The 22549-nt window shown below is 38.4% G+C and overlaps 1 protein-coding gene across 2 annotated transcripts in view; it reads right to left on the reverse strand.

The window, feature by feature from the left end:
* The window catches only part of TRIP11 (thyroid hormone receptor interactor 11), a 66083-nt gene extending 47261 nt beyond the window's left edge, over window positions 1-18822 (reverse strand). The window contains exons 1-6 of one of the 2 annotated variants that reach the window (XM_032623936.1): window positions 16818-18822; window positions 12690-12748; window positions 7679-7789; window positions 4443-4721; window positions 2462-2530; window positions 424-589 (exon numbers count right to left, since the gene is read on the reverse strand). In XM_032623936.1, the coding sequence (XP_032479827.1) occupies window positions 424-589; window positions 2462-2530; window positions 4443-4721; window positions 7679-7789; window positions 12690-12748; window positions 16818-16956 (823 nt within the window). In that variant the 5' untranslated portion in view covers window positions 16957-18822. Of the gene's footprint in view, window positions 1-423; window positions 590-2461; window positions 2531-4442; window positions 4722-7678; window positions 7790-12689; window positions 12752-16817 lie in introns of both variants that reach the window. The other variant, XM_032623935.1, reaches the window with a different exon arrangement.
* Window positions 18823-22549: the final 3727 nt, after the last annotated feature.

A 22549-nucleotide genomic window follows, 5' to 3' on the forward strand; every position in this document is an offset into this window, starting at 1 on the left:
GGGTATAAGGGAGATCTCTGTACCTCCTCAATTTTGTTATAAATTTAAAACTGCTCTAAAAAAATAAAGTCTTTTTTTAAAAAAAGTTAAATTACCGTAATACACAAAGCATTTTTAAATAAATAGTTAAGGAAAGATATTACTTGAATCAAATACTAAGAAGCCTTTGTATCTGAGTTTGAAATAAAGTAAAAACACACCAAACAATGCAAAGAGATCTCTGTATTATAACTATTTACCACAAAGGTAAAAGGACTTTTCCATTTTTGCAGAATCTTGACAATAGTGGTGCTGCTGTAAATTTCTGGCAGATGAGCAGAACCAGTCATTTACTCATTCCTTAGAACTTTGACCAAGTTTACATCAGCTAAGTCTATCATTTAATTATGTCATTTAATATACTAAACTAACAAAATTAATAACCTTCTTGTAACAGATTTTCCAGTTCTTCAATCCGTTCTTCATAGTCACTTAATTCTTCTCGATGCCGACGAGTTATTTCTGTCAATTTCTGTTGATGTGCATTCTGCAATACTGACATTTCATGCTGATGGTTGTCAATTTCCTGACTTCGGTTCTGTTTAAGTTCCTTAAAAAATAAAAACGAAGTTAACCATATTTAAAATAAATGAATTTAACTAAACTATTTCATTGTTGTCCAAAAGTCCATATTATTAAAAATAATTCTCTGAACATGCTCAGGCTGAAAAAATTTAAATACAGGCCCCAAATCTGGACAATTCTAAAAGACCCCACCCTTTCCTTTCTTGGGCCTTAAAAGCAATTTTTCTACTTTTAATGAAGGAACACCAGCAATAAACAACTGAAACAAAATGCAAGCAAAAATATCTTTTTCTCTTTAGTATCTGTGACCATGAACTTCTGCTAATGACATATTCCACCAATATCAGTGTCTACCTTCTGGCCAATCTGTTCCTGTTGTCCTATTATACCTATCTTTTTGCTCAGTCTTTCCTTCTCTCAGTTTTGATAGGACCCCTAAACTGTCAACCAAGGTGTCTCGCTACCCAAGTTGAGACCACTATCTCTCTCCTAGGAACCTGGATATTCAGCTGCGTCTTTCAAAGAGGGAAACTGGTCAGACCAGAAGCATTATAATAGCTGCACCCTGGAGAGCCTATCCACTGTGTCCCACTACCTAGATCTCTGATGCTGGTCTAATTTCTACCCTTCCTGAGGCCAAAATGCTCAATTTTTCCTTCAATCCTGTGGACAGAGTACCTGGCTCCTTCTAATAAACCCTCTTATACTTTACTTAGCCAGAGACTGTTTTTGTTGCTTGTAGCCAAGAATCCTAATCAATAAATTAGCTTCTATTTCCTGAGAAGAGAAGTAAAGTTATTCTTTAGTCCTACACACTTACTTATGTGCCAGTACTTGACAAGGAAGTTTACATTTAAACCTCAAAAACAATCCTACAAGAGAGGTATTATGATATCTACTTCACTGATGATAAACAGAAGCTTGTAAAGGTTAAGTAACTCGCCCAAAGCAGCACAGCTGGTAACTAGTACAGCCAGGATTCAAAGCCAGGTCTGAATGAGGAACCCATTCACACTGGTATTGTAATAAAAATAAAACCAAAAACCAAAAAATTCTATACATAACAATAATTTACATACTAAAAACAATTCACTGCCGTGCTAAGTATATGTAACTGAGACTTCTCTGGAAGGAAATAACTGACACAAACTAGCAAAATTCCACCATGAAGGGAAAATAATTGTTTACAATAAATAATATTAACATTGTATTTTGTCAGTATCCTTTAACCCTAACCCTTGAAATTTCAGTGACCCTAGAATTGTTTTAATAGACTGTTTTACGAGATACAATAGAAGATAGAAACTTATGAAATATAAACTACCTAATAAATATTCAAAACCAAATGATTTTGGAAAGAGAGATATATTATTATATACTTAAGGTGCCATAAAAAATGGAGAAGATATAAAAACAGCAAAAAAAATGAATATCATAATCTATAAAATACTTTTATAACTGAGCCTTTTATTAATTTAGGCTTATACTTTTTTTAAATTTATTTATTTAATTTATTTATTTTTGGCTGTGTTGGGTCTTTGTTGCTGCACGTGGGCTTTCTCTAGTTGCGGCGAGTGGGGGCTACTCTTTGTTGAGGTGCGCAGGCTTCTCACTGCAGTGGCTTCTCTTGTTGCGGAGCACGGGCTCTAGGCGCATGGGCTTCAGTAGTTGTGGCTCGAGGGCTCTAGAGCCCAGGCTCAGCAGTTGTGGCACACGGGCTTAGTTGCTCTGTGGCATGTGGGATCTTCCCGGACCAGGGCCCGAACCTGTGTCCCCTGCACTGGCAGGCGGATTCCTAACCACTGCGCCACCAGGCTTATACTTTTATACTAGGCTTATACTTTTAATAAGCAAATTTTAGATGTATAACAGCCACTGTTCCAACAATCCACCTTACCTTAATGATATTTTGTAGTTTGCAGATTTCACTTTGATCAGAGCTATCTGATCCTTGTGCCTTAGAAGTCTAGATCAGAAAAACACAATTAGAAAATAGTTGTATTGATTTTCTTATAAAAGAGAAAGTCAGTGAGCTATTTGTAATGAGGTGGATAGACCTAGAATCTGTCATACAGAGTGAAGTAAGTCAGAAAGAGAAGGACAAATACCGTATGCTAACACATATAACTGGAATTTAAGAAAATAAAAATGTCATGAAGAACCTAGGGGTAAGACAGGAATAAATACACAGACCTACTAGAGAATGGACTTGAGGATATGGGGAGGGGGAAGGGTAAGCTGTGACAAAGCGAGAGAGTGGCATGGACATATATACACTACCAAACGTAAAATAGCTAGTGGGAAGCAGCCGCATAGCACAGGGCATAGCACAGGGAGGTCAGCTCGGTGCTTTGTGACCACCTAGAGGGGTGGGATAGGGAGGGTGGGAGGGAGGGAGATGCAAGAGGGAAGAGATATGGGAACATATGTAAAGTATAACTGATTCACTTTGTTATAAAGCAGAAACTAACACACCATTGTAAAGCAATTATACTCCAATAAAGATGTAAAAAAAAAAAAGAGAAAGTCAGAAACTAACTTTATTAGAAGATACTTTTTTTAAAAAGGGGCATTTGCACAGGGAATACAGCCAATATTTTATAATAACTTTAAACAGAGTGTAATCTATAAAAATACTGAATCACTGTGTTGTACACCTGAAACTATTATAAATCAACTATACTTCAATTAACAAAAATTTAAAAAACAAGTAAGAAAAAATGGGGGGCATTTATTTCCCAGACAAATTCTTATTAAAGAATGCCAAACACCTTTTAAAGAACCTAGTCCAACAGTGACTAATACACAATAAATACAACATACCATTCAAGAGTTCGTTAACTAATTAGGGAAGACAATACTTTTACAAAATAAGAAGGAAAACACCACAGAATATTTTTCTTGGCTCAACAAGAAGGGAGATCTTTTTTTTTTGCGGTACGCGGGCCTCTCACTGTTGTGGCCTTTCCCGTTGCGGACGGAGCACAGGCTCCGGACGTGCAGGCTCAGCGGCCATGACTCACGGGCCCAGCCGCTCTGCAGAATGTGGGATCTTCCCGGACCGGGACACGAACCCGCGTCCCCTGCATCGGCAGGCGTACTCTCAACCACTGTGCCACCAGGGAAGCCCAGGAGGTCATTTTAATTGGGAGGATTTCTCCTTTACACAACAAGATTACACTCACAAAAAGATAGAAAATAATCTCTTTACTTATGTACTTTATTTTTCTCCACACTGATGGAATAAAGTCTATATGAACAATGTTCCAGTTTATTTCAGGTCTCGTGTGTATTGGCAACCTCAGTAATAAATAAAATCTGATAAAGAAGACAAAAAAGGGATCCTTGGAAGAAAGTTTACAGCCCAAAATAGGAAGGACTTAATTTCTATGCTAATGTGTGAGAAACAACACATAATAGTTTATGTGTTTTATAATACCAATTATCAGATATTTCATTTTACATATAATTAATGCAAAGAAGAATCTCAGACAACATCTAAGCAAGTAGTTTCAAATCTGGTGTCTTGGTTCCACCAGAGAAGTCTCAGGGACTCCAGGGGAAGAGGTGCTGGTTCAACCACAACAACTCCATTTTTGTCTCCTTTAAGTGCTGGACTTGTAGCTTTTAATTTTATTTTAAAGCATGGTTCTTTGCTTTAAATTTTTTGGAAATTTCTTCCAAGTATTGTACAGAAGGGGAAACTGAGGCTGAGAGAGAAAGATGACCTGACTAAAACCATTTAAAAAGTCACTGGCTGAATCAGAATATAGGTTTCTGACTTCCTAGTCCAGGGTTCTTTCTGATACCAAAACTTCTACACACAGCATCGTTACTTTTACTCACAGTTTTCAAAAATTCATGAAAATTCTACCTACCTGAGCAATATGCCTCCAATGGCCAACTTCGGACTCAAGTCTTGAAACTTCATTTGACAATCTGTTTATTTCTCGTTGTGATGAAATGATGTCACCAAAATCCATGTCATCATCGTGGAACGCTGAAGCATGATGACTTAAACCATAACCGAATGAAGGAGATGCAGCGGTTGCTGGTACACCACCAGCTCCTGAAATCACTGACTGAGCAGCTGACTGTAGCTTCAGCAACTGATCCTGCAGCGCAATCTGTCTTGCTTTAAGATGGCTGATTTCTACCTATATTTATAATCCATATTTTAGAGAAGGTACTTCAAAATAACCATATTGACCCTTTTATATTATATTCATAATGTTAAAAGTTATAATAGTTTAAGATTACCCAACGACAGTACTCTATCAACTGAATCCAAGTTGTCTATAACACCCCAACATAACATTTTTATTTCAAAACCATGATTACCATAGAGCATACATAATGTTGATTAATATGAGCAACAGAATTCCACTCATACATTAACTAAAGCAATAAAATGCTCAGTTAAACATCAGTTTACCACCTTCTACATATCAGGTAGTATAGTATATGCAATTTCTTAGGGTTCTGTTTGTGATTATCAAGCCTCAAGAGATGAGAAAATAAAAGCTGCAACAGTCTATGCACTGTAAGCTTCCTTAGAACACCTGTTGGAAGAGTCTTTGGTAACAGATTATGTATGGCTGGATTTAGGCTTAAAATGCACCATGAATCAGGTAACTCTGTACTGGTCTACACAACACAGCTAGAAGGAAGCTTTATTAATCCGATCTTCACAGTAAGCCTATGATTAATAGCCCATTAGTCTTAGAAGGAAATCATGCACTGAAAGAGGCCTTGGCTTTAGCCTTGGCAAAGAAAGGCCAGTGAAAATCTGACTCTATTCAGGGAGACAACAGTATAAAAACCGTGAAACCCCGAGTAGAGTTTTGACTGAAGGCTTGCAATACCAAGTCAATGTCCAAAAGAAGTTATAAAAATAGGACTTACCATAATGCCACATCCATTCCAAGTAAAAGATTACTCAAAACATAAAAGCAAGCTAGAGAAAACTGAAATAAGCTTTCTGTAAAATACTCAAGCTAGTCCAAAAGACAACCTGCCACAACGGAGGAAAATCTGATACTGAGGAGACAGTCAGCAAGTAACAGTATTTCTAATGTCAAGCAATTAAACCAACAAAAACCAAATACAGTTATGTTAAATGTCATAGTAAACAGACATTTTTTCGTATCAGAGCCCCTTCTCTAATGGAGATGTATAATAATGTACAAATTTTATTTTCCCATAAATGACATGAGGCAAATTGCATCTTTGGGCAATATGAACATCACAACAAGGGCAACAAATAGATTCAGAAAATAGCAGATCTAAAGTATATATTATCTTTCATTCTAGTAAAAAGTACTGAAATCAACAATTCTTTTCAAATGTAGCTATAATGCAAAGAAAGTTCTCATTATACAACAGACATTTATATCAAGTTGTAAAGTTAAAAAGTACAAACTCTACTAACAAAGACGTATTCCTAAACTTGAATTCTTAATTTGCCCTCTAATATCCATAGTGAAGTAGAAAATAAAATGCCAGATTATTCCACAGCAGTTTTTTCAACTAGGATGTAAGCATCAGAATCAGCTATGAGGTTTTCGAAAAATACCAATACCAGAGCCCCTTCCCAGTATGCTAAATCAGAATCTCCTAGAGGACCTAACAATGTGTATTTTTTATGATTCAGCTGTAAACCCCTGGGTGATTCAGCTACTGCTCTATTGGAGTATCTGTAAATCAGTGCTGCTCAAAGTGTGGTCTGTGGACCAATGCCATGAATGTTTGCTACCAGTCCATGACAAGATAAGTAAAGAAACTGAAAGAGTAAGGCTTAAACACTTTTAAAGCAAGTTGACAGGGGCTTCCCAGGTGACGCAGTGGTTAAGAATCCACCTGCCAAGGCAGGAGACACGGGCTCCAGCCCTGTGAGCCACAACTACTGAAGCCCGGGCACCTAGAACCCATACTCCCAACAAAAGAAGCCACCGCAATGAGAAGCTCGTGCACCTCAACAAAGAGTAGCCCCCGCTCGCCGCAACCAGAGAAAAGCCCGCGCGCAGCAACGAAGACCCAACGCAGCCAAAAATAAACAAATAAATGAAGTTTTAAAAAAATAAAGCAAGTTGACAGAGTAATTTTACATCTTTTGAATCTTTACACAAAAAAAGTGGGCTTTTAACTTTAATTTGAACTTGTAACTGTGCTTTTTTACATTCATTTTATTTTTGTAGTAATTCATTTTTATTGTATTTTATGAAATCAATTCCAAACAGATTGGAAATTTAAGTTCTTCTTTAAATGTTTATATTTATCTTCAATGTGGTTCTTAGTATGTCACTAAAAGAACTTGAAATCAATGCATCTAAATTTTAAAAACCCAAATATAAAGTGATGGTAGAAATGAACATTTAATCAACAAACTGAAGAACACCCCAGTGATCTGGATAATTAAACAAGAAATTCTGTGGCTCAATTCCACAGAATCATTTACTGAATTCCACTTACATACTAAACACTAAAGAGAATTCAACGACAGAATGAAACATTAGGGACATAGTCTATTATTTTAAGGATTTGTAGTAACACTGGTTAAATTATATAATATTATCAAAACTGCAAAGGAAAGACAAGTTACCTCCAAAATAACCATTTCTATCAAACTAAAGGGGGAAAAATTATAGAACAGTATAAGTCAACTATAAAATACCTAATATTCTGTTTTTCCATGGAAAATCAAGTAAACACTAATAAGCATATGTTAACACTTGTAGTTAAAATCATTTTTTTTAAAGAAATGTTATTAACAACCACAATGATTTAAAACAAATTTAGGTAAATAGATGAGAAATAAGTTTCATAAAATCAGAAATTGTAAGTAGCAAATGCCTGAAGATATTGTACACAAAGACTTTGCTTCTTTTGGAAAGTAGAAATTAAACTCCACAAAGGTTAGTTTATGTAATATAAACGTAAAAGCTTTCAGAGTTCTTGTTAAATTAGTGATATACTGAGTTGGAAATTACTAATTTCAACACCCTTTTGATATTTTCATGGATCTAAACAGAGCTTGATTTATATCATAACTCTTAGAAACCATCCTAAATACATTACAGTGAAGTAAACATGAAGTAACTGTAATAACCTTTACCTCTTTCTGTTGCAGTTGATTTCGATAACTCATAGACTGCTGCTTTATTTGAAGCTCTGATGCTTCATGCTTCTCTTCCAGATCAGTACAAAGTTTTTTGAGTCTCTCATTCTAGAAGCAACGAAAAAAGTGTTTTCAACAAAAAGACTAAAAGTAAAACATGTTAGTAACAGTTAAGTGCAGGGCATTATGAAAAACATATTGCTTCATGCACAAAAAAGATGTACTATAGTAGGTCTCAGAATTCTGACCTTTAAACCACAATTTCCATTAAAGTTACAAGTGCAATAAGCATGTTTATAGAGACTATGCATAATTCTGAACCAAAGTTTTTTAAAAATCTTGATCAGTTTGATTTTCTGCTAAGAAAAACTCACTGATCAGTGTTTCCCCCATCTTTGTACACCCAGTGTCTAGCATACAGTAGGCAATAAATGTCTGGTAAATAAATGACCTAGAGTACATGCTTAAACTTTTGTTTTCTCCCTGAACAGTAGAAGTTTTTTAAAGAAACCTTTTTTTAAAAAGACTTATGGCTGAAGTATAGGTAGGAGGCCAAAAACTGACATTACTTGTCTGACTGAACCCTAGGCTCCTGAGTGAGGCACCTCTGAAAAATCCATTTTAAAAACCACTAATAGAACTCAGTTTGGAAAACTACAGTTAGAAGTACAAAAAATACTCTAAATATAATTCAATGAATCTAGACATCACAGTCTTTTGTTTTAAGATGCTGGAAAAAATTACTTAAATTTTATGTACCTAAATATTAAATTATGTTAACCTAATATCATCCTTTGACATTTGAATGAATAAGGGTATAATGGAGCAAGAGAAATGGACACTAAAACTTTCTGCAAAAAGGAATTTACAAATTATTATAGATAATAATGTACTAAGAATTCTACTAATGTATCTGCAAGCAGAGTTTAACAATGATAACTGATAATAAGGAGATTCATGGTGGGAAAGAAAGCTCCCGCTAGAAGGTGAAGACTTTTTCACTTTGAGGATGTCATCTGTTTTCTTCTTAGATTCTAGGAATTTCTTACATCAACATATGGGAAAATTATGATCCAGGGAGATTAAATGAATTCCCAGAGAAAATCAATGGTGTAAAATAAAGGAAAAATTATCACACACACAAACCCTAGTTTTGGGAGTCTATCTCCAGAAATCTAACAGACCTTGGTTATCTTGCAGAAATATGAATAAGAAACAGGATCAATGGTCACACAACTAATTACCTTCTAATGTACTGGCTGCATTTGCACGATTTTCTGTGAGCTGTTCACATGAAAATACCATACATAACTGAAGCAAGAGAATATACTAAAGTCAAAACCTAGTCATAAAGTCCACTCTAGGCTTTTTCACATAAAAATACCTAAGGCTATTTGTTTAACTCTGATGAATAACTAGAACTGGAAAACTTTCAATTTGGCCAATAACTAATTGGTTGTCATTCCTCATCTCCCTAGTCATATAAGAGTCAGGTTGATAAAGCATATGAAGGACAGATTCTCTTCATGTGGCTGACCGAAAACATGCCAGGAGTTGTCCGTGGTCATATTTTCTATTATATGAAATATGAAGCAGAGGGGGCTGGTCTGAAAGGAAAAAAGAATAAACACACACAAAGAACAGAGAGGAATAAAAATGAGACAGATGGATTCCTGATGGCATCCAGCTCCGGTTGAAGCCCTTTCCTAAAGACTGGCTAAAATTTATGCCTTGGAATCCATGAGATACTCATATCCTTAAATTATTCCATTGTGCTTAACCCTTGTTATATCAAGGTCTACTGGAACCAATTTTAGTTTGTGAGTTTCTTTTTTGAGTAGTATTAAGGACTGATATTTAAAACATTTATTCTTTCTTAGTAGTCTTCCAACAAACAAAGAGAAAATACACTTAAAAAAAAAAGATTAAAACTCATTCTATCTTGCAATTACCATAAGGGTACACTGGGCCCTTTTACAATATAAATCTAAGAATAATCATGAGGTCACAATGATCTTGTTTTTTCTGTATCTTGAAACGTTTTGCTATTTTATCATCCTAAGAATTAATCATTAATCATCAAGTATTTACAACTATGTTAAAAAAAAGACTTAAGAAAACAGAAGAACTGATGGAATCACCTAGAAGAATGATGCAACAGTGAAATAAACCAGTTTTCTGACTGCATTACCCGAAGTACTACATCATCTTTTAAAAAGGAAAAAGCCAATCTGGAGACACCATCTTTGCAGTGGTTTTTTTTGTTTGTTTGTTTTGGGGGGAGTTTTTTTTTTTTTTTCACTTTCATTGAACACAATTGAAAATTCAGAATTTTCACTTTTCAACAGAGAAGAAAACTGACAGAGGAAAATATTCCACAATTAGACAACTGAGAAGATAAATGCAAAGAGACAGAAAACAGCATTAGACTCTAGAGTCTAATGGTTACGGTGAAAATGAATGTAGGAGCAAAATCTCAGACAAGTCTTCGAATAACAATATCCTAGAAGAATTTCTCAAACTCAAGAACTGAGGAGTGAACAACATATTTCTAAGAGCAAAAAGGAAATATGGTGTTCTCATGAAGTTAGTCATTCTATAAGAAAAGATTTTATCTCACAATATTTTGTGACAAAAGCCTGAACCATTCATGCCACTTTACTAAATGGATATGTAACAGTATTCTTTCATTATACATATTTGTACACCAGCATTTACTTGATACAGTCCCTACATGAACAAATGCTGAAGGCAGGTGTATACACAGGTGACTAGGAGGAAACAGATGACATAAAAATGAAAAAACTCAGTGGACTGATCACTCTAATTGGTATTTATAAATCTAAGAATAAAAATGCTTTGTAATTATGGAGCAAACAGCCATGCATTTAACAAAATCATAAGCCATCGAAGTTTTCGTAAGTATTGGTTTTAATGACACAAGTCAGGAAGAAGAACCAGAAGTAATAATAGGTTAAAATCTATTAGAGATGTAATTGAAATCTGGAATCAGTATTCACAAGATACATTCCAGTTCACAAAAAGAGTTAATAAGCAGTTAACTGCATTCAAAGAACATTGCCTATTCTGAGCATATATGCTTTCAAAAGCAGAAACACATGGAATAAAAGTCTGAATTTGCTATATATAAGTTCTTATTAAAATTTGTAATAAAGTTTTTCACTATCACTTTATTCTTACTTCTGTAAATTTTTTATAAAATAACTTAAAACAAAAAAATTAAAAGTACATTGGATCGAGATGGTAAATGTGAAGACTTTTTCTTGGCACAGATGGTTAAATTAACTTAGATTGGTTGCCATTAGTTGCAACTGAGGAAACTTAATTAGTTAAGTCAATTTCAAATATTAACATCTGTAATCAAATCTAATTTCCTCTAGAAAACATACTGCCCTCTGTCCATACTAAAACTTTCTAAATACATAGAATTTTCTATTGTAATCTCCTAGTGGTTTCAATCATATGTTCACTCTCTCCTATTGCAGTCACATAAGGCATTACCTTTATGAAGTGCTTATGTGCTGATAGAAGGCAAGAATCATGTATAGTCAAAATCACCTTAGAAAATAAAGTCCTTGGAAAGTCCAATAGTCTGTTTTCCTCTAGTATTGGGTTGGCCAAAAAGTTTGTTCGGGAACCCAAACAAACTTTTTGGCCAACCCAGTATTTGAATAGCTCTCCGTACTCTGAATAAGCACCAAGCAAGGAAGCTGGCTTTCATTTGGGGATGTGTTATACCAAAAATAAATATTTTTGAACACTAGAACCATACTTGCCACAGTCCAAAGATAAAATTAGGAGAGAGACTAGAGTTGAAATCAACAGAGGGACAGAAGATTTCTATCTCTCTTCTCAACCTCAGTACAGAGCAGTCATTCATTAAGCAGGTTAACCCCATTTGCTTCCCCCCCCAAATGTATACTGGCAAATTTAGCTTAATTAATACCATTACACACATCTCTGCCATCTAATTTTCCTGGGTGGGCCCATCCTGAGTGCTTTCTCAAGGATTTCTCTAGGGACTATAGGGACTATTTCCTATCTCAGCCTTACAAAGAAAGAAGTTATTACATTCATCTGTCACTGAAGTATCTACTAATTAGGTAATTACAGCTAAGGTCTCTTAAGTGCCACCAAATTGCCATCTTCTATTGAGGCAGAATACTTCAATAGGCCCTCTTGAGAGATCCCTCTGCTTTCAAATTCTACAATCTGACCTTGATAATCTAGACCAGAGCTCAGTCAGAAAGTATTTTCTTATATTTAAATTCCATTTTCTCTTTTATGGGCTTAGCAAGGGAAAACATGCTTACCACAGTCCTCTAAGAATACTGTTTGCTGAAATACTATTAAGTGTTCCCTCGCTGTTCTTATCCAAAGGCTAAACAGTTGGGTGTCTTCAGTACTTTACAACAGATGCCACTTTAAAACCTTTCATTTTCTTTACGGCTTTCCTTTGAACCCTTTCCAACATTTCCTCATCCCTATTAAGTACAATGTCCAGAGCTAGTTACCATGAGGCACTGACTAATAATGAAAAAAATGGTAAAATTAATTTGCTATTCCTATATTCTACATTCTCTGTATACAAATATCACATTTTTTTAATGTTAGGGGATTAAAAAGCTCTAGATTAAACAGAATTGCATTCTTCACATTATACTTAAATAAATGTACTACTGCAGTTTAGCATACTAATAAAACATAGTAAATCCTTGATAATGATAAACTTGCCAATGTTATTTTCTAAATTTGGCAGATTTCCTTCTTCCAGCATTCAGAAGCAGCGGTGGAAATGTTTAATAGCAAAGTGCAGTAACATGTAAATATATTCTTCATCAAATGAAGATGACAGGGCTTAAAAAAAAGAAACTAAGATAAAGGGAAAGAGAGAAAAAGTGCATTAAAAAGAGAGGACTGAAATAAAGTATGAATAACTTTCATGGCTTCAAAAAAGAAAAAAATCTAAATCTTTACGTTTCCTTACCTCTGATCTTAAGATTGTATGAATGGCTTCAACTTCCTTTCTCCTAGCATTAGGTAATTCTGCTACAAAAGAAACAGCATATACTGAATATATACTCAGTCAACACCATGTGAAGTAAACAGGCATTTTAAGGAAAGTATATTTCACTGAGCTTTAAACAGAATGGTATGCTGATCTAAGAACAAATTCAGAAGACAAACATCACTTGATTGTTATCACAACTTTCTACTGTCACAAATGTTCTTTATCGTCATGTAAGTCATTCTTTGCCTATCTTCTATACCCTAGAGCATCTACCTTTACCCCATGGAAGTGTTCATTAAAATTTTGCTCTGGGGCTTCCCTGGTGGCGCAGTGGTTAAGAATCAGCCTGCCAATGCAGGGGACACGGGTTCGAGCCCCGGTCTGGGAAGATCCCACATGCCGCAGAGCAACTAAGCCCGTGTGCCACAGCTACTGAGCCTGCGCTCTAGAGCCCGCGAGCCACAACTATTGAAAAAGTGAGCCTAGAGCCCGTTCTCTGCAACAAGAGAAGCCACCGCAATGAGAAACCCGTGCTCACCGCAACTAGAGAAAGCCAGCGCACAGCAACGAAAACCCAAAGCAGCCAAAAATAAAATAAATTAAAAATTTTGTTATGGAAAACTAATCTCTCTCTGTTGGCTTAGTATAAATTTTGAAGAAACTTACGCAGCTGGGGTTTTAAGGGCATATTTCTTTTCTTTTTTTTTTCTTGGTTTGGCCGTGCCGTGCGGCTTGTGGGATCTTAGTTCCCCGACCAGGGACTGAACCCAGGCCCTCGGCAATGAAAGCGCCAAGTCCTAACCACTGGACCACCACGGAATTCCCAAGGATGTATTTCTCTTATGAAACTGGGGTTTAGAAGGCCTTTTTCTGCTCCCAATACTACCAAAAAATTAATGACCTACAAACAAAGAATAAAAATGCAGCAAAAGAACACTTATTTCAAGTAACGTGGACACAAGTTATTTAAAACGTGAATGAGCTCAGTCTTGTTTTGTACATTTTCATTTAAAAGGAAAGTCAAAGGCCCACAGTACCAAAATGGCACAGCTGATGGTGCCAGATAATCATCATCCACAGAGTTAGATTTCTTTTCTAAGTACTAGTATTTTTCATTACTCACAGCCCTTTAATACTATAAAAATAATTTCTCTGAATTAGTTTAAATCAAAAGAAAATACAAGTGGCTTCTAATAAATAACAGTGACAAACCCACACTTCTTGTTTTGAAAATCATCAGGTGGGGATGCTTGGGTGGTTGTTTATACATCTTGCTTGAAACTCTGACAGGATTGTCTAATTGCTATTCAGAAGGGAACAAATTATAATCTAATCTGTTTAGGAAGGTCATCGTTAGAAGCAGCAGTTGTTTCAAAGAGGGATTAAAAAAAAAAGTCATGAAGACTTTTCCCCCCAGAGCCTCCCCCACAAAATCCTGGTCTTTTTAAGAATAAATGGGAGATGTTATGCAGACCAAAAAAGTTTTCCTCAATGAGGGAAAACAAAAATAACAACTATCATTTATTGATGCTTACTACTTGTTAGGCACAGTGCCATGCATTTTACACTCATGATTTCATTTAATCCTCCCAACTTCACGATAGGTATAATTATCCCTATTTAACAGATAAGAACACTCTGCTTTTTAAAGGTTAAGTAATAATTTTCCAAAGATCCCACAATTTGTAACACATGGAAGTGGAATTTCAATCCATGTCTGATTTAAAAGCCCAAGCTCCTAAATCAATATAGTGTTTGGTAAAATAGCAACTTTCTGATATTGTAAAGATGGGTAATTTTCAAGTTGTATCAACAGTGCTATTTTGGAACGGTTCTTGTTCACTGCTGGCACAGGGTAAACACTCAATAAATACTTGTTGAATGAATAAATGAACTGCACTCTGACCCTATTTTTAAATGAGTCACAATCAATAAATTGAATGTTAAGCAAGTCCTATTTTAATGCAAAGGGAAAACAATAAAAGCAGATTTTTAATCACTCAGCAAATTTTTTATTGAGCATCTACTATGTACCAAGGAAGGGACCACATACTGGTAATATAAGGATAAATAAAATAGAGCTGTCAGAGAGAGATCCACAAAGTTCTGTTAGACACAACTCAGCCTGCCATGGAGTTAGAATGGTTTCACCAGGTACCTGACATGTGCGTAGGGTCATACAGGAAAAACTGTTTTCCAGGCAAAGGAGGGTAGTGGAGGAAGTAGAAAGGAAGGGCTTTCCATGCAAAGGCCTGGAGCTGTGTAGGTACCTCACAACGTTGCCTGTGCCGAAGCTCTGGGTGTAAGCATGCTTGTGTATATGAATGTGCATATATGTGGCTATTGGGAGAAAAGGGGAGAGAACAAGAGGTAAGACTGGAAGAGGTAGGTTGAACCCAGATAGGATAGGTTTCTGGTCTCCCAAAATTGAGAGGCTTGGATTTTATCCTGTAAGTAACAGAGTCAAGAGATTTTAAAGCACATTTGTTTTTAGAAAAGTAATTGGCAACACAACAGGAAATGGACTAACTAACATAAGGTAAGGAGAAACAAGTGGCAGGACATGAAAAAGAAATAGTGTGTGGGAGAGATAATGGGGATCTGAAGTAAGGAAGTAGGAATAATAAGGAAAGGACAAATACAAACAACTCAGGCACAGGATGAACAAGATTTGGTGACTAATTGGAAGTAGGAGAAGAAAAAGAAAGAGGCAAAACAAAGTGACAAAGATTTCCAAGTTTAGAATGGGTAGATGGTGAAACCATTAAAATTGAGAATACAGGAGCACATTTGGTGGGAAGAACAAACTGAATTCTACCTTAAGCCTGTAGGACATCCAAGTTGGAGGCGGGGTGCCTATTTTCTAGCTTAGGGTCAAAGGAATAGTCAACTGTTTTCCCCTATCTAGGAAACAAGGACAGACTAGGCATTTCCCATGTTATCTAGCCCTTCTCTGCTTCTGACTGCCCTCAGGGTCACATGAGCCTTTCCTGAACACAGGAAGAATCCCTTTAACTCCCATCCCCAACCTGTCCCACCTGATATACCCCCAAGCAGTTAAATGGATTTCGGCAGCTCCCCAATCTTCCTCCCTTCTAAGTAGACCCCACAGAAATTTTAAATATAGATACTATTTTTCTAAATCAAACCACCGTTCTCTATTTCAACCAAATAAACACGAAAACTCAGTTAAATCAGTATTAAAAAATTAAACCAGAATTCTAATTTATTTACAACAAACAAACTGCCATAGAAACTGCTCTCATCCAAAAGACCACCCATTATCTCTCTGGAGGCAGACCCACAATGAAATTTAAAAAGTCTTTTGATCTAAATACTACTTGCTGAAAGAAATATCAAGAAATCAAAGGGGTAATTAACTTAATCAACGATTACCATGTAACTCTGGGTCACTATTCATTAGTAAAATAAAATGAGGACTTCAAAAATGAGTGAAGGTTGCTAAGGGTACCCAAAGAACAGGGTTATCTTACTTGTTCTACTGTAGAAATATGGTGGTGGTGGGGGCGGAGGCAGTGGGCAATTAGGCACAAAAGTACACTTTCAGCTGGAACGCTGTAATGTGTCACCAGAATAAGCAAAACTATAAAATAATAGTAAAACCATACCCATGTTTCACTAACAATATATTCAAGTGAGAAAGAGTAAGAGTCACTAAATATCTTAATTATGAGTTACTTCAATTGTTAACGAAAATCGAAGAAAGAAAACCCAAAAAAAGTGACGTGTCATACACAAATAATTTTTTATACTGATAAAGGAAGAGGATCAAAATCAGTTCCGCCCCCAAGTTAAGGGCAAAGGAAGAGGTGGGCGTGGATGAACCAAACAAAAATAAACTCTACGTGACGTAGGAGCAGTTTCTACAGCTCTGAACTATCCTGGGTACTCAAAGGAGAAGAACCAGAACTCTTCCCCCACCCCGCGACCCGAATGGTCTCTCACTAGAGAAAATCGGTTAAGAGGCAAAAGGAGTGACACTCCTCTGGACCTGTCTGCGTCTCGTGACAGATGGACTTGGGGACCAAACGTACGCTCCCAGGGTCCCAGTAAATCCCTCCCTCCCATTGCCGCAGCGGTTACCTTCCACATCCTCCGTGCCCTCCATCAGCATATCCTTCGTAAAGTTTGAAATCTGGCCAGTGAGGGAAGCCAGGCTGCCCCCGACTTGACCCAGGGACTGGCCCAAGCCGGAGCCGAGGCCCCCAAGCCAGGACGACATCGCTGCGGGTTAGAGAACAACCTGCTCCGCTCCGAGAAAGGCGGCCAGCGTCGTCGGACGACCCCGCCAAATGTCTTTGAACCGCTGTCTCCGGGGGACTGGTCCAAATCACAACACTCAGGATTTGATAAGACAGGGGTTCCTGGACAACGCCGGCTTCGGAGACCCCCACCAACCGCCGGGCTCTGACTAGAAACGCAGAGGCCTGGCCTGGAACTTTACCAGGGGCCCAATTCCAGTGACATGGGCACCCTCGCGGGGCCTCCGCTCATTCTCACGACTTTCCACAGTCCGGGTTAGGCCACTTCTTCCTCTGCTTTAGTGACTTTCCCCAGTTCCGTTGGCAACTCCTGCCAACTCAACGCCAGCAGCCATGACACCCACCTTGAACGCGGCAATGGACCATAGAGAGGCGCCGCGATGGCGTAGAAAGGCCCTGCGGAGTCGCAGGACGTCTCCTTGGCGCAAGGGAGAATGGGATCTCGGAGGACCAAGTGCGGCCGCGGTGGCCGCTGCCTCCAGCCCAGGACAAGGTTGTCTTCCACGTAGCCTGCCCGCGTTGGCAGCAGGTGGAAGAGCGACCGGAACCTGCTGCCACGCTGCGCTTTCGGCCGACCGCGGCTGGATTTCAGGTAGAGCCGACCCTCGGTGGGTGCCCCCCAAAGCCGGCGTGGCCTGGGAAGGGAACCCCGTGGACTCTTACTCTGTTGGTGAAACCTGAGTGCTTTAATTCTGACTACACTCGCGAAGGCAGCGGTGCGAGGAGACTGGGCGGAGACCCTCCACCGGACAGGAAGTGGACTTTACATAACTTATCACACGTATACAGTAACGATTATTCTACACCCTGTCCAGGGCGGCTCTGTGCCCGGCACTACGGTATTAACTAAGGATACACAAAAGGGATGGGTTGCAAATTCAAGTGTCCAGGCAGCAAACATACTTACATAGATTATCTTCATAACGGAAATGTTCTCTGCTGGCTTTCCAGCTCACAGTTGATACCCTGCCTTCTTTAATATACGAAGAGCTTTATTCATGAAGCCGACCTAACCCATGAAGTTGAAAAAACAGACAATCTCTTTTCAAAATAACTTTTTAGACGACAGTATGCCAACTTAATACAGAAGGAAAGCTCTTCTAATGTGAACTCTCCTAAGGTATTGGTGGCACTAGCCCTGCAAGGCCCCACCCCTCCCACGGCCCTCAGTTACACAAGTTGGTGCGCACACCTGTGTCCTGAATTGCTTGGTTTTCTCCCTAAAGGAAAATAAGTCACGTGACTTACAGGCATTTGCTGCAGTGGTATGTGGCCACACACTACCTGGCCAGAGAGACTGCCACAGTTTTTACTTTGAAAAGAGCAGGATAGGTCTGCAGGTCTTTTAAGCATAGCACCAAATATACCAGCATCTTTCTCTTCGATTTTATTCACAGCAGGGGCCGCCACAGATTTCATTTCATTTCATTTGTGAATGGAACATTGGGAATGCCTCCAGTATTTGAACTCTGATGGCACCTAGGAATAGTAGCCCTCCCAGAAATCTGAATGCTTTTCAAATAAAATTTGCATCTCGTTCTGGAAGTTTTTACTAAATGTTTTCCACGTAGTTTTTTGAAAGGCATCATTGCCCAGGGGTTAGATATGCAGACTCTGGGGCCTGACTGCCTGGATCTTTCATTTATTAGTTGTATGACCTTGGGTAGGTTACTTACCCTCTCTGTACCAGTTTCTCATTTGTAAAATGGGGAATGATAATAATAGTATCTACTGGGCAGGGTTGTTTGGAGGATTAAGTAAGGTAATTTTTAAGTGCTTGGAACAGTGCCTGGTACGTGGTGAGTTCTATTAAGTGTAAAGTTTTAAAATTGTGACATAAAGGTGACCTGCAAGTTATTAATGTGTCTCCCATTATTCTGAGCACCAGGGATACAGCAAGAGAAAAAACACACACAAAGTCCCTGATCTCGTGGAGCTTGCGTTCTACTGGGAAGGAACAGATGAGAAATTAAATGTAATAAATATAAGACAGGTGGTGATGGCTGCTATGGGGAAAATATAAAACAGGGTAAGAATGATATGGGAGGGATGTGGGGAGAAATGGCACTTGTAATATTGTAGATGGTGGTCAGGCAAGGCCTCACTGGTAAGGTGATATTCGAACAGAGACTTGAAGGAAATAAGATAGTGAGACATGTGGGTATCTGGAAAAGAGCAGTCCAGGCAAAAGAAACAGCTGATGCAAAGGTCCTGAGGTAGGAGAATCCTTGCCAGGTTAGAGGATTAGCAAAAAGCAAGGATGGCTGGAGGAGAGTGGGCTAGGGAATGGTGGTAAGCAGTGAGGACCAAGGAGTAAGAATAGGAGAGGGCAGATCACATAGGACCTGGTAAGCCAGTATAGGAACTTAGAGTAGGTTGAGGGATTGCTTTGAGAAAAGGAGCCACGTGAACTTAGGACCTAATTGGGTTCCTGGATGACAGTGAAAAGTTTAGTGTAAATCAAGCTCTTATTTCCTACAGGTGTAAGTTCTCTGGAGTGCCATTTCCGTAAACTCATGTTATGCCATAAAGATACTGCAGTTAATGAAGAAAACAAACAAAATATATGTCCTCACATCATGTATTAAGTTATTAACATAAAAGCTACATCCTGAAGTCCTCCTTATGGGGAATTGTCTATAGTGCAATGGACTATGGTCTGAGAGATTTAAAGTTTGGTTCTGATAAATAGCATGGTATGATGTTTGGGATGTGCTTCAGAAAAATGGGGACAGGGTAGGTGAAACAAGAATTGTCAGGACTTGATCACGGTTGATGCTGGGCGATGGGTACATAGGGGTTCATTATAGTGGTCTTTTACTTTTGCATAGATTTGAAAGTTTTTATAATCAAAAGTTGAAAGACATACAAGTTTGATGAAGTTTGGGCTGAAGACACCTCTTCTTTTTCCTACCCAAAACCCCTGTAGCTAATAAGGGTGTTCATCATCACTTAATGAGTAGCAAAATCAGCCCAGCAATATCAAACGTACCACATCAGACAGAGCCCATGAACCTGCATGGCTCCACGTGGTGGGATCCAGGCTGCCCAGCTGAAATTCTGAACTTAGGATTTTTGTAACCTCAACAGGTAGAAGATTTTTTTTAAAAAGCTAACAGCAACAACAACAAAAAGTACTATCAACTGCAAACTGGTTTCCATTTCTCGAGGCAGCATCACCAATACTTCTCTAGGGAGAACAGTTCCTTTGTTCTGATGAAACCATCCAAATGTTTTATTTATGCAAATGTGAAGGAAAAAAAACACATTTTTTAAAGTAGAATTTAAAATATTAGTCTGATCTTTCCCTCTGAATTTCTAAATATTATGCTTATAATTGCCATTTTCTTATTAATTTTAGACATTGCCTTCTCTCTATTACAGAAAATAAAAGATTTAGCAGTCTTGTATTACCACATGCCTCTATTTCCCTTCCTTCTGAGCTCCCAGTAGAGTGGTATCATAATTATTGGTAACATCACTAAAGTTTACTTTATATGACTACATAAGTGTTGTTCATTGCTGAGCCACATGGTATGCTAAGATAACATTTCCTTTATTTTTCAAACTTCTGTTCTTCCTGAAGTTAACAAATTCCATCTTTTAGATTTGCACAATTTTCTGTTATTACAGAATCACTAATCCTTCTAAAACTTAGCAACAGAATTGTAAAACATGCTCCTAATTCTTCAAGAAAGTATCAAGAATTCTATTATTTGCTTAGACTCAGTCCTTTCTACCCGGAGTCCTCTGTTTCCCTGCTCCACGCTCCCCTGACCTATTCTCTGGGCCTTGTTTTTCTTTCTGGAACCTCGTAGACGCTTCCCTTTATCTGTGATGCTCTGAAATTAATAATGATGTGCCTTGGGGTGGGTTTGTTGTTTCATTAATTATGTTGGGGACTCAGCAAACCCTTTCAAAAACCATGTCTTTTAGTTCTGCAAATTATTTTAAATACTTTTTATTGATGAATGGCCCCTCTCTAGGGAAGCAGCTGTTTTTCGGATATTTTTAATCAATCCACCTGGTTTCCGTCCACATCTCACCCCCACCTTCCATGATAGTTGTTGCTTCATGTCCTGGGTACTGCTGGATGTCCTTCTCTTTAATACTTAGTATGCACCTTCCTCAGTTCTGCTCATTCCTGTATCAGCTTTCGCCGTCTTCCAGAGAAAAGTTCGCATCTCTCTTCTGCTGTTGCCTCAACTGGCAGTGACTGCTAATTGTTCCCCAAAGTCTGTTCTCCCCTTTGGGCATAGTAATTGAACTGTCACTTTTTTTTTTTTTTTTTTTTTTGCGCTACGCGGGCCTCTCACTATTGTGGCCTCTCCCGTTGCGGAGCACAGGCTCCGGATGCGCAGGCTCAGCGGCCATGGCTCACGGGCCCAGCCGCTCCGCGGCATGTGGGATCTTCCCAGACCGGGGCGCAAACCCGTGTCCCCTGCATCGGCAGGCGGACTCTCAACCACTGCGCCACCAGGGAAGACCGAACTGTCACTTTTTACCTGGACAATGGTACAGTAAAAGATGCCAGTGCCCCTTCTGAGCCCGTCACCCCTTTACCGTTTTCGTGCACACCTATCTTTGGGGGTCATATAAGTGGAGGTGGCGTGTGCAACTTTAAGGAAGTGACCTTAAAGAAAGGGCACGTGGCCTTTTCCCACCCTCCTTTTGCTTTCTGATTGCTGGAATGCAGATGTAAGCATGGGCACCATAGCAGCTGTCTTAGATCCATGAATTGACATTAGCAATGGAAGCCATGTATGTAAAGCAAGAATACAGAAAGCAGATTCCTGACACTGTGTGATGCCCTATCAGCCCTGGATTGGCAATCCCTACATTTCCTGAAGGTGAGAGAGAAAAAAATTTGCAGCGTGTCAAGTCACTGTTATATTAGGTTTTTCTATGACAGTCAGATCTAATCTAATGAATTCATCTCTTATGCTGGTCTCTCTGTACTTATGAGTTTATATTTTTTTCTTTACTTTCATTTATGTAGTTCCTTTTTTTAAAATTTTATTTATTTTTGGCTGTGTTGGGTCTTCATTGCTGTGCGCGGGCTTTCTCTAGTTGTGGCGAGCAGGGGCTCCTCTTCATTGTGGTGTGCAGGCTTCTCATTGCGGTGGCTTCTCTTGTTGCGGAGTACAGGCTCTAGGCATGTGGGCTTCAGTAGTTGCAGCACATGGCCTCGGTAGTTGTGGTGCACGGGCTTAGTTGCTCCGCAGCACGTGGGATCTTCTTGGAGCAAGGATCGAACCCGTTTCCCTTGCACTGGCAGGCGGATTCTTAACCACTGGACCACCAAGGAAGTCCCTTTACTTTCATTTAGGTGGGATTTTGGAAGGGAGTAAATACAGTGATCAATCCTATGTATTTTTTATTGTGAAAAAATATACATAAAATTTACTGTTTTTAATTAGACAGTTCAGTGGCATTAAGTCCATGCACATTGTTGTGCAATCATCACCATCCATCTCCAGAATTCCCTTCATGTTGTAAAAATCTACATCTGTACCCATTAAATAACAACCCCTTAGTTCCTACTCTACCCAG

The sequence above is a fragment of the Phocoena sinus genome, chromosome 2 (assembly GCF_008692025.1).
Source record: "Phocoena sinus isolate mPhoSin1 chromosome 2, mPhoSin1.pri, whole genome shotgun sequence".
Classification (NCBI taxonomy): domain Eukaryota; kingdom Metazoa; phylum Chordata; class Mammalia; order Artiodactyla; family Phocoenidae; genus Phocoena; species Phocoena sinus.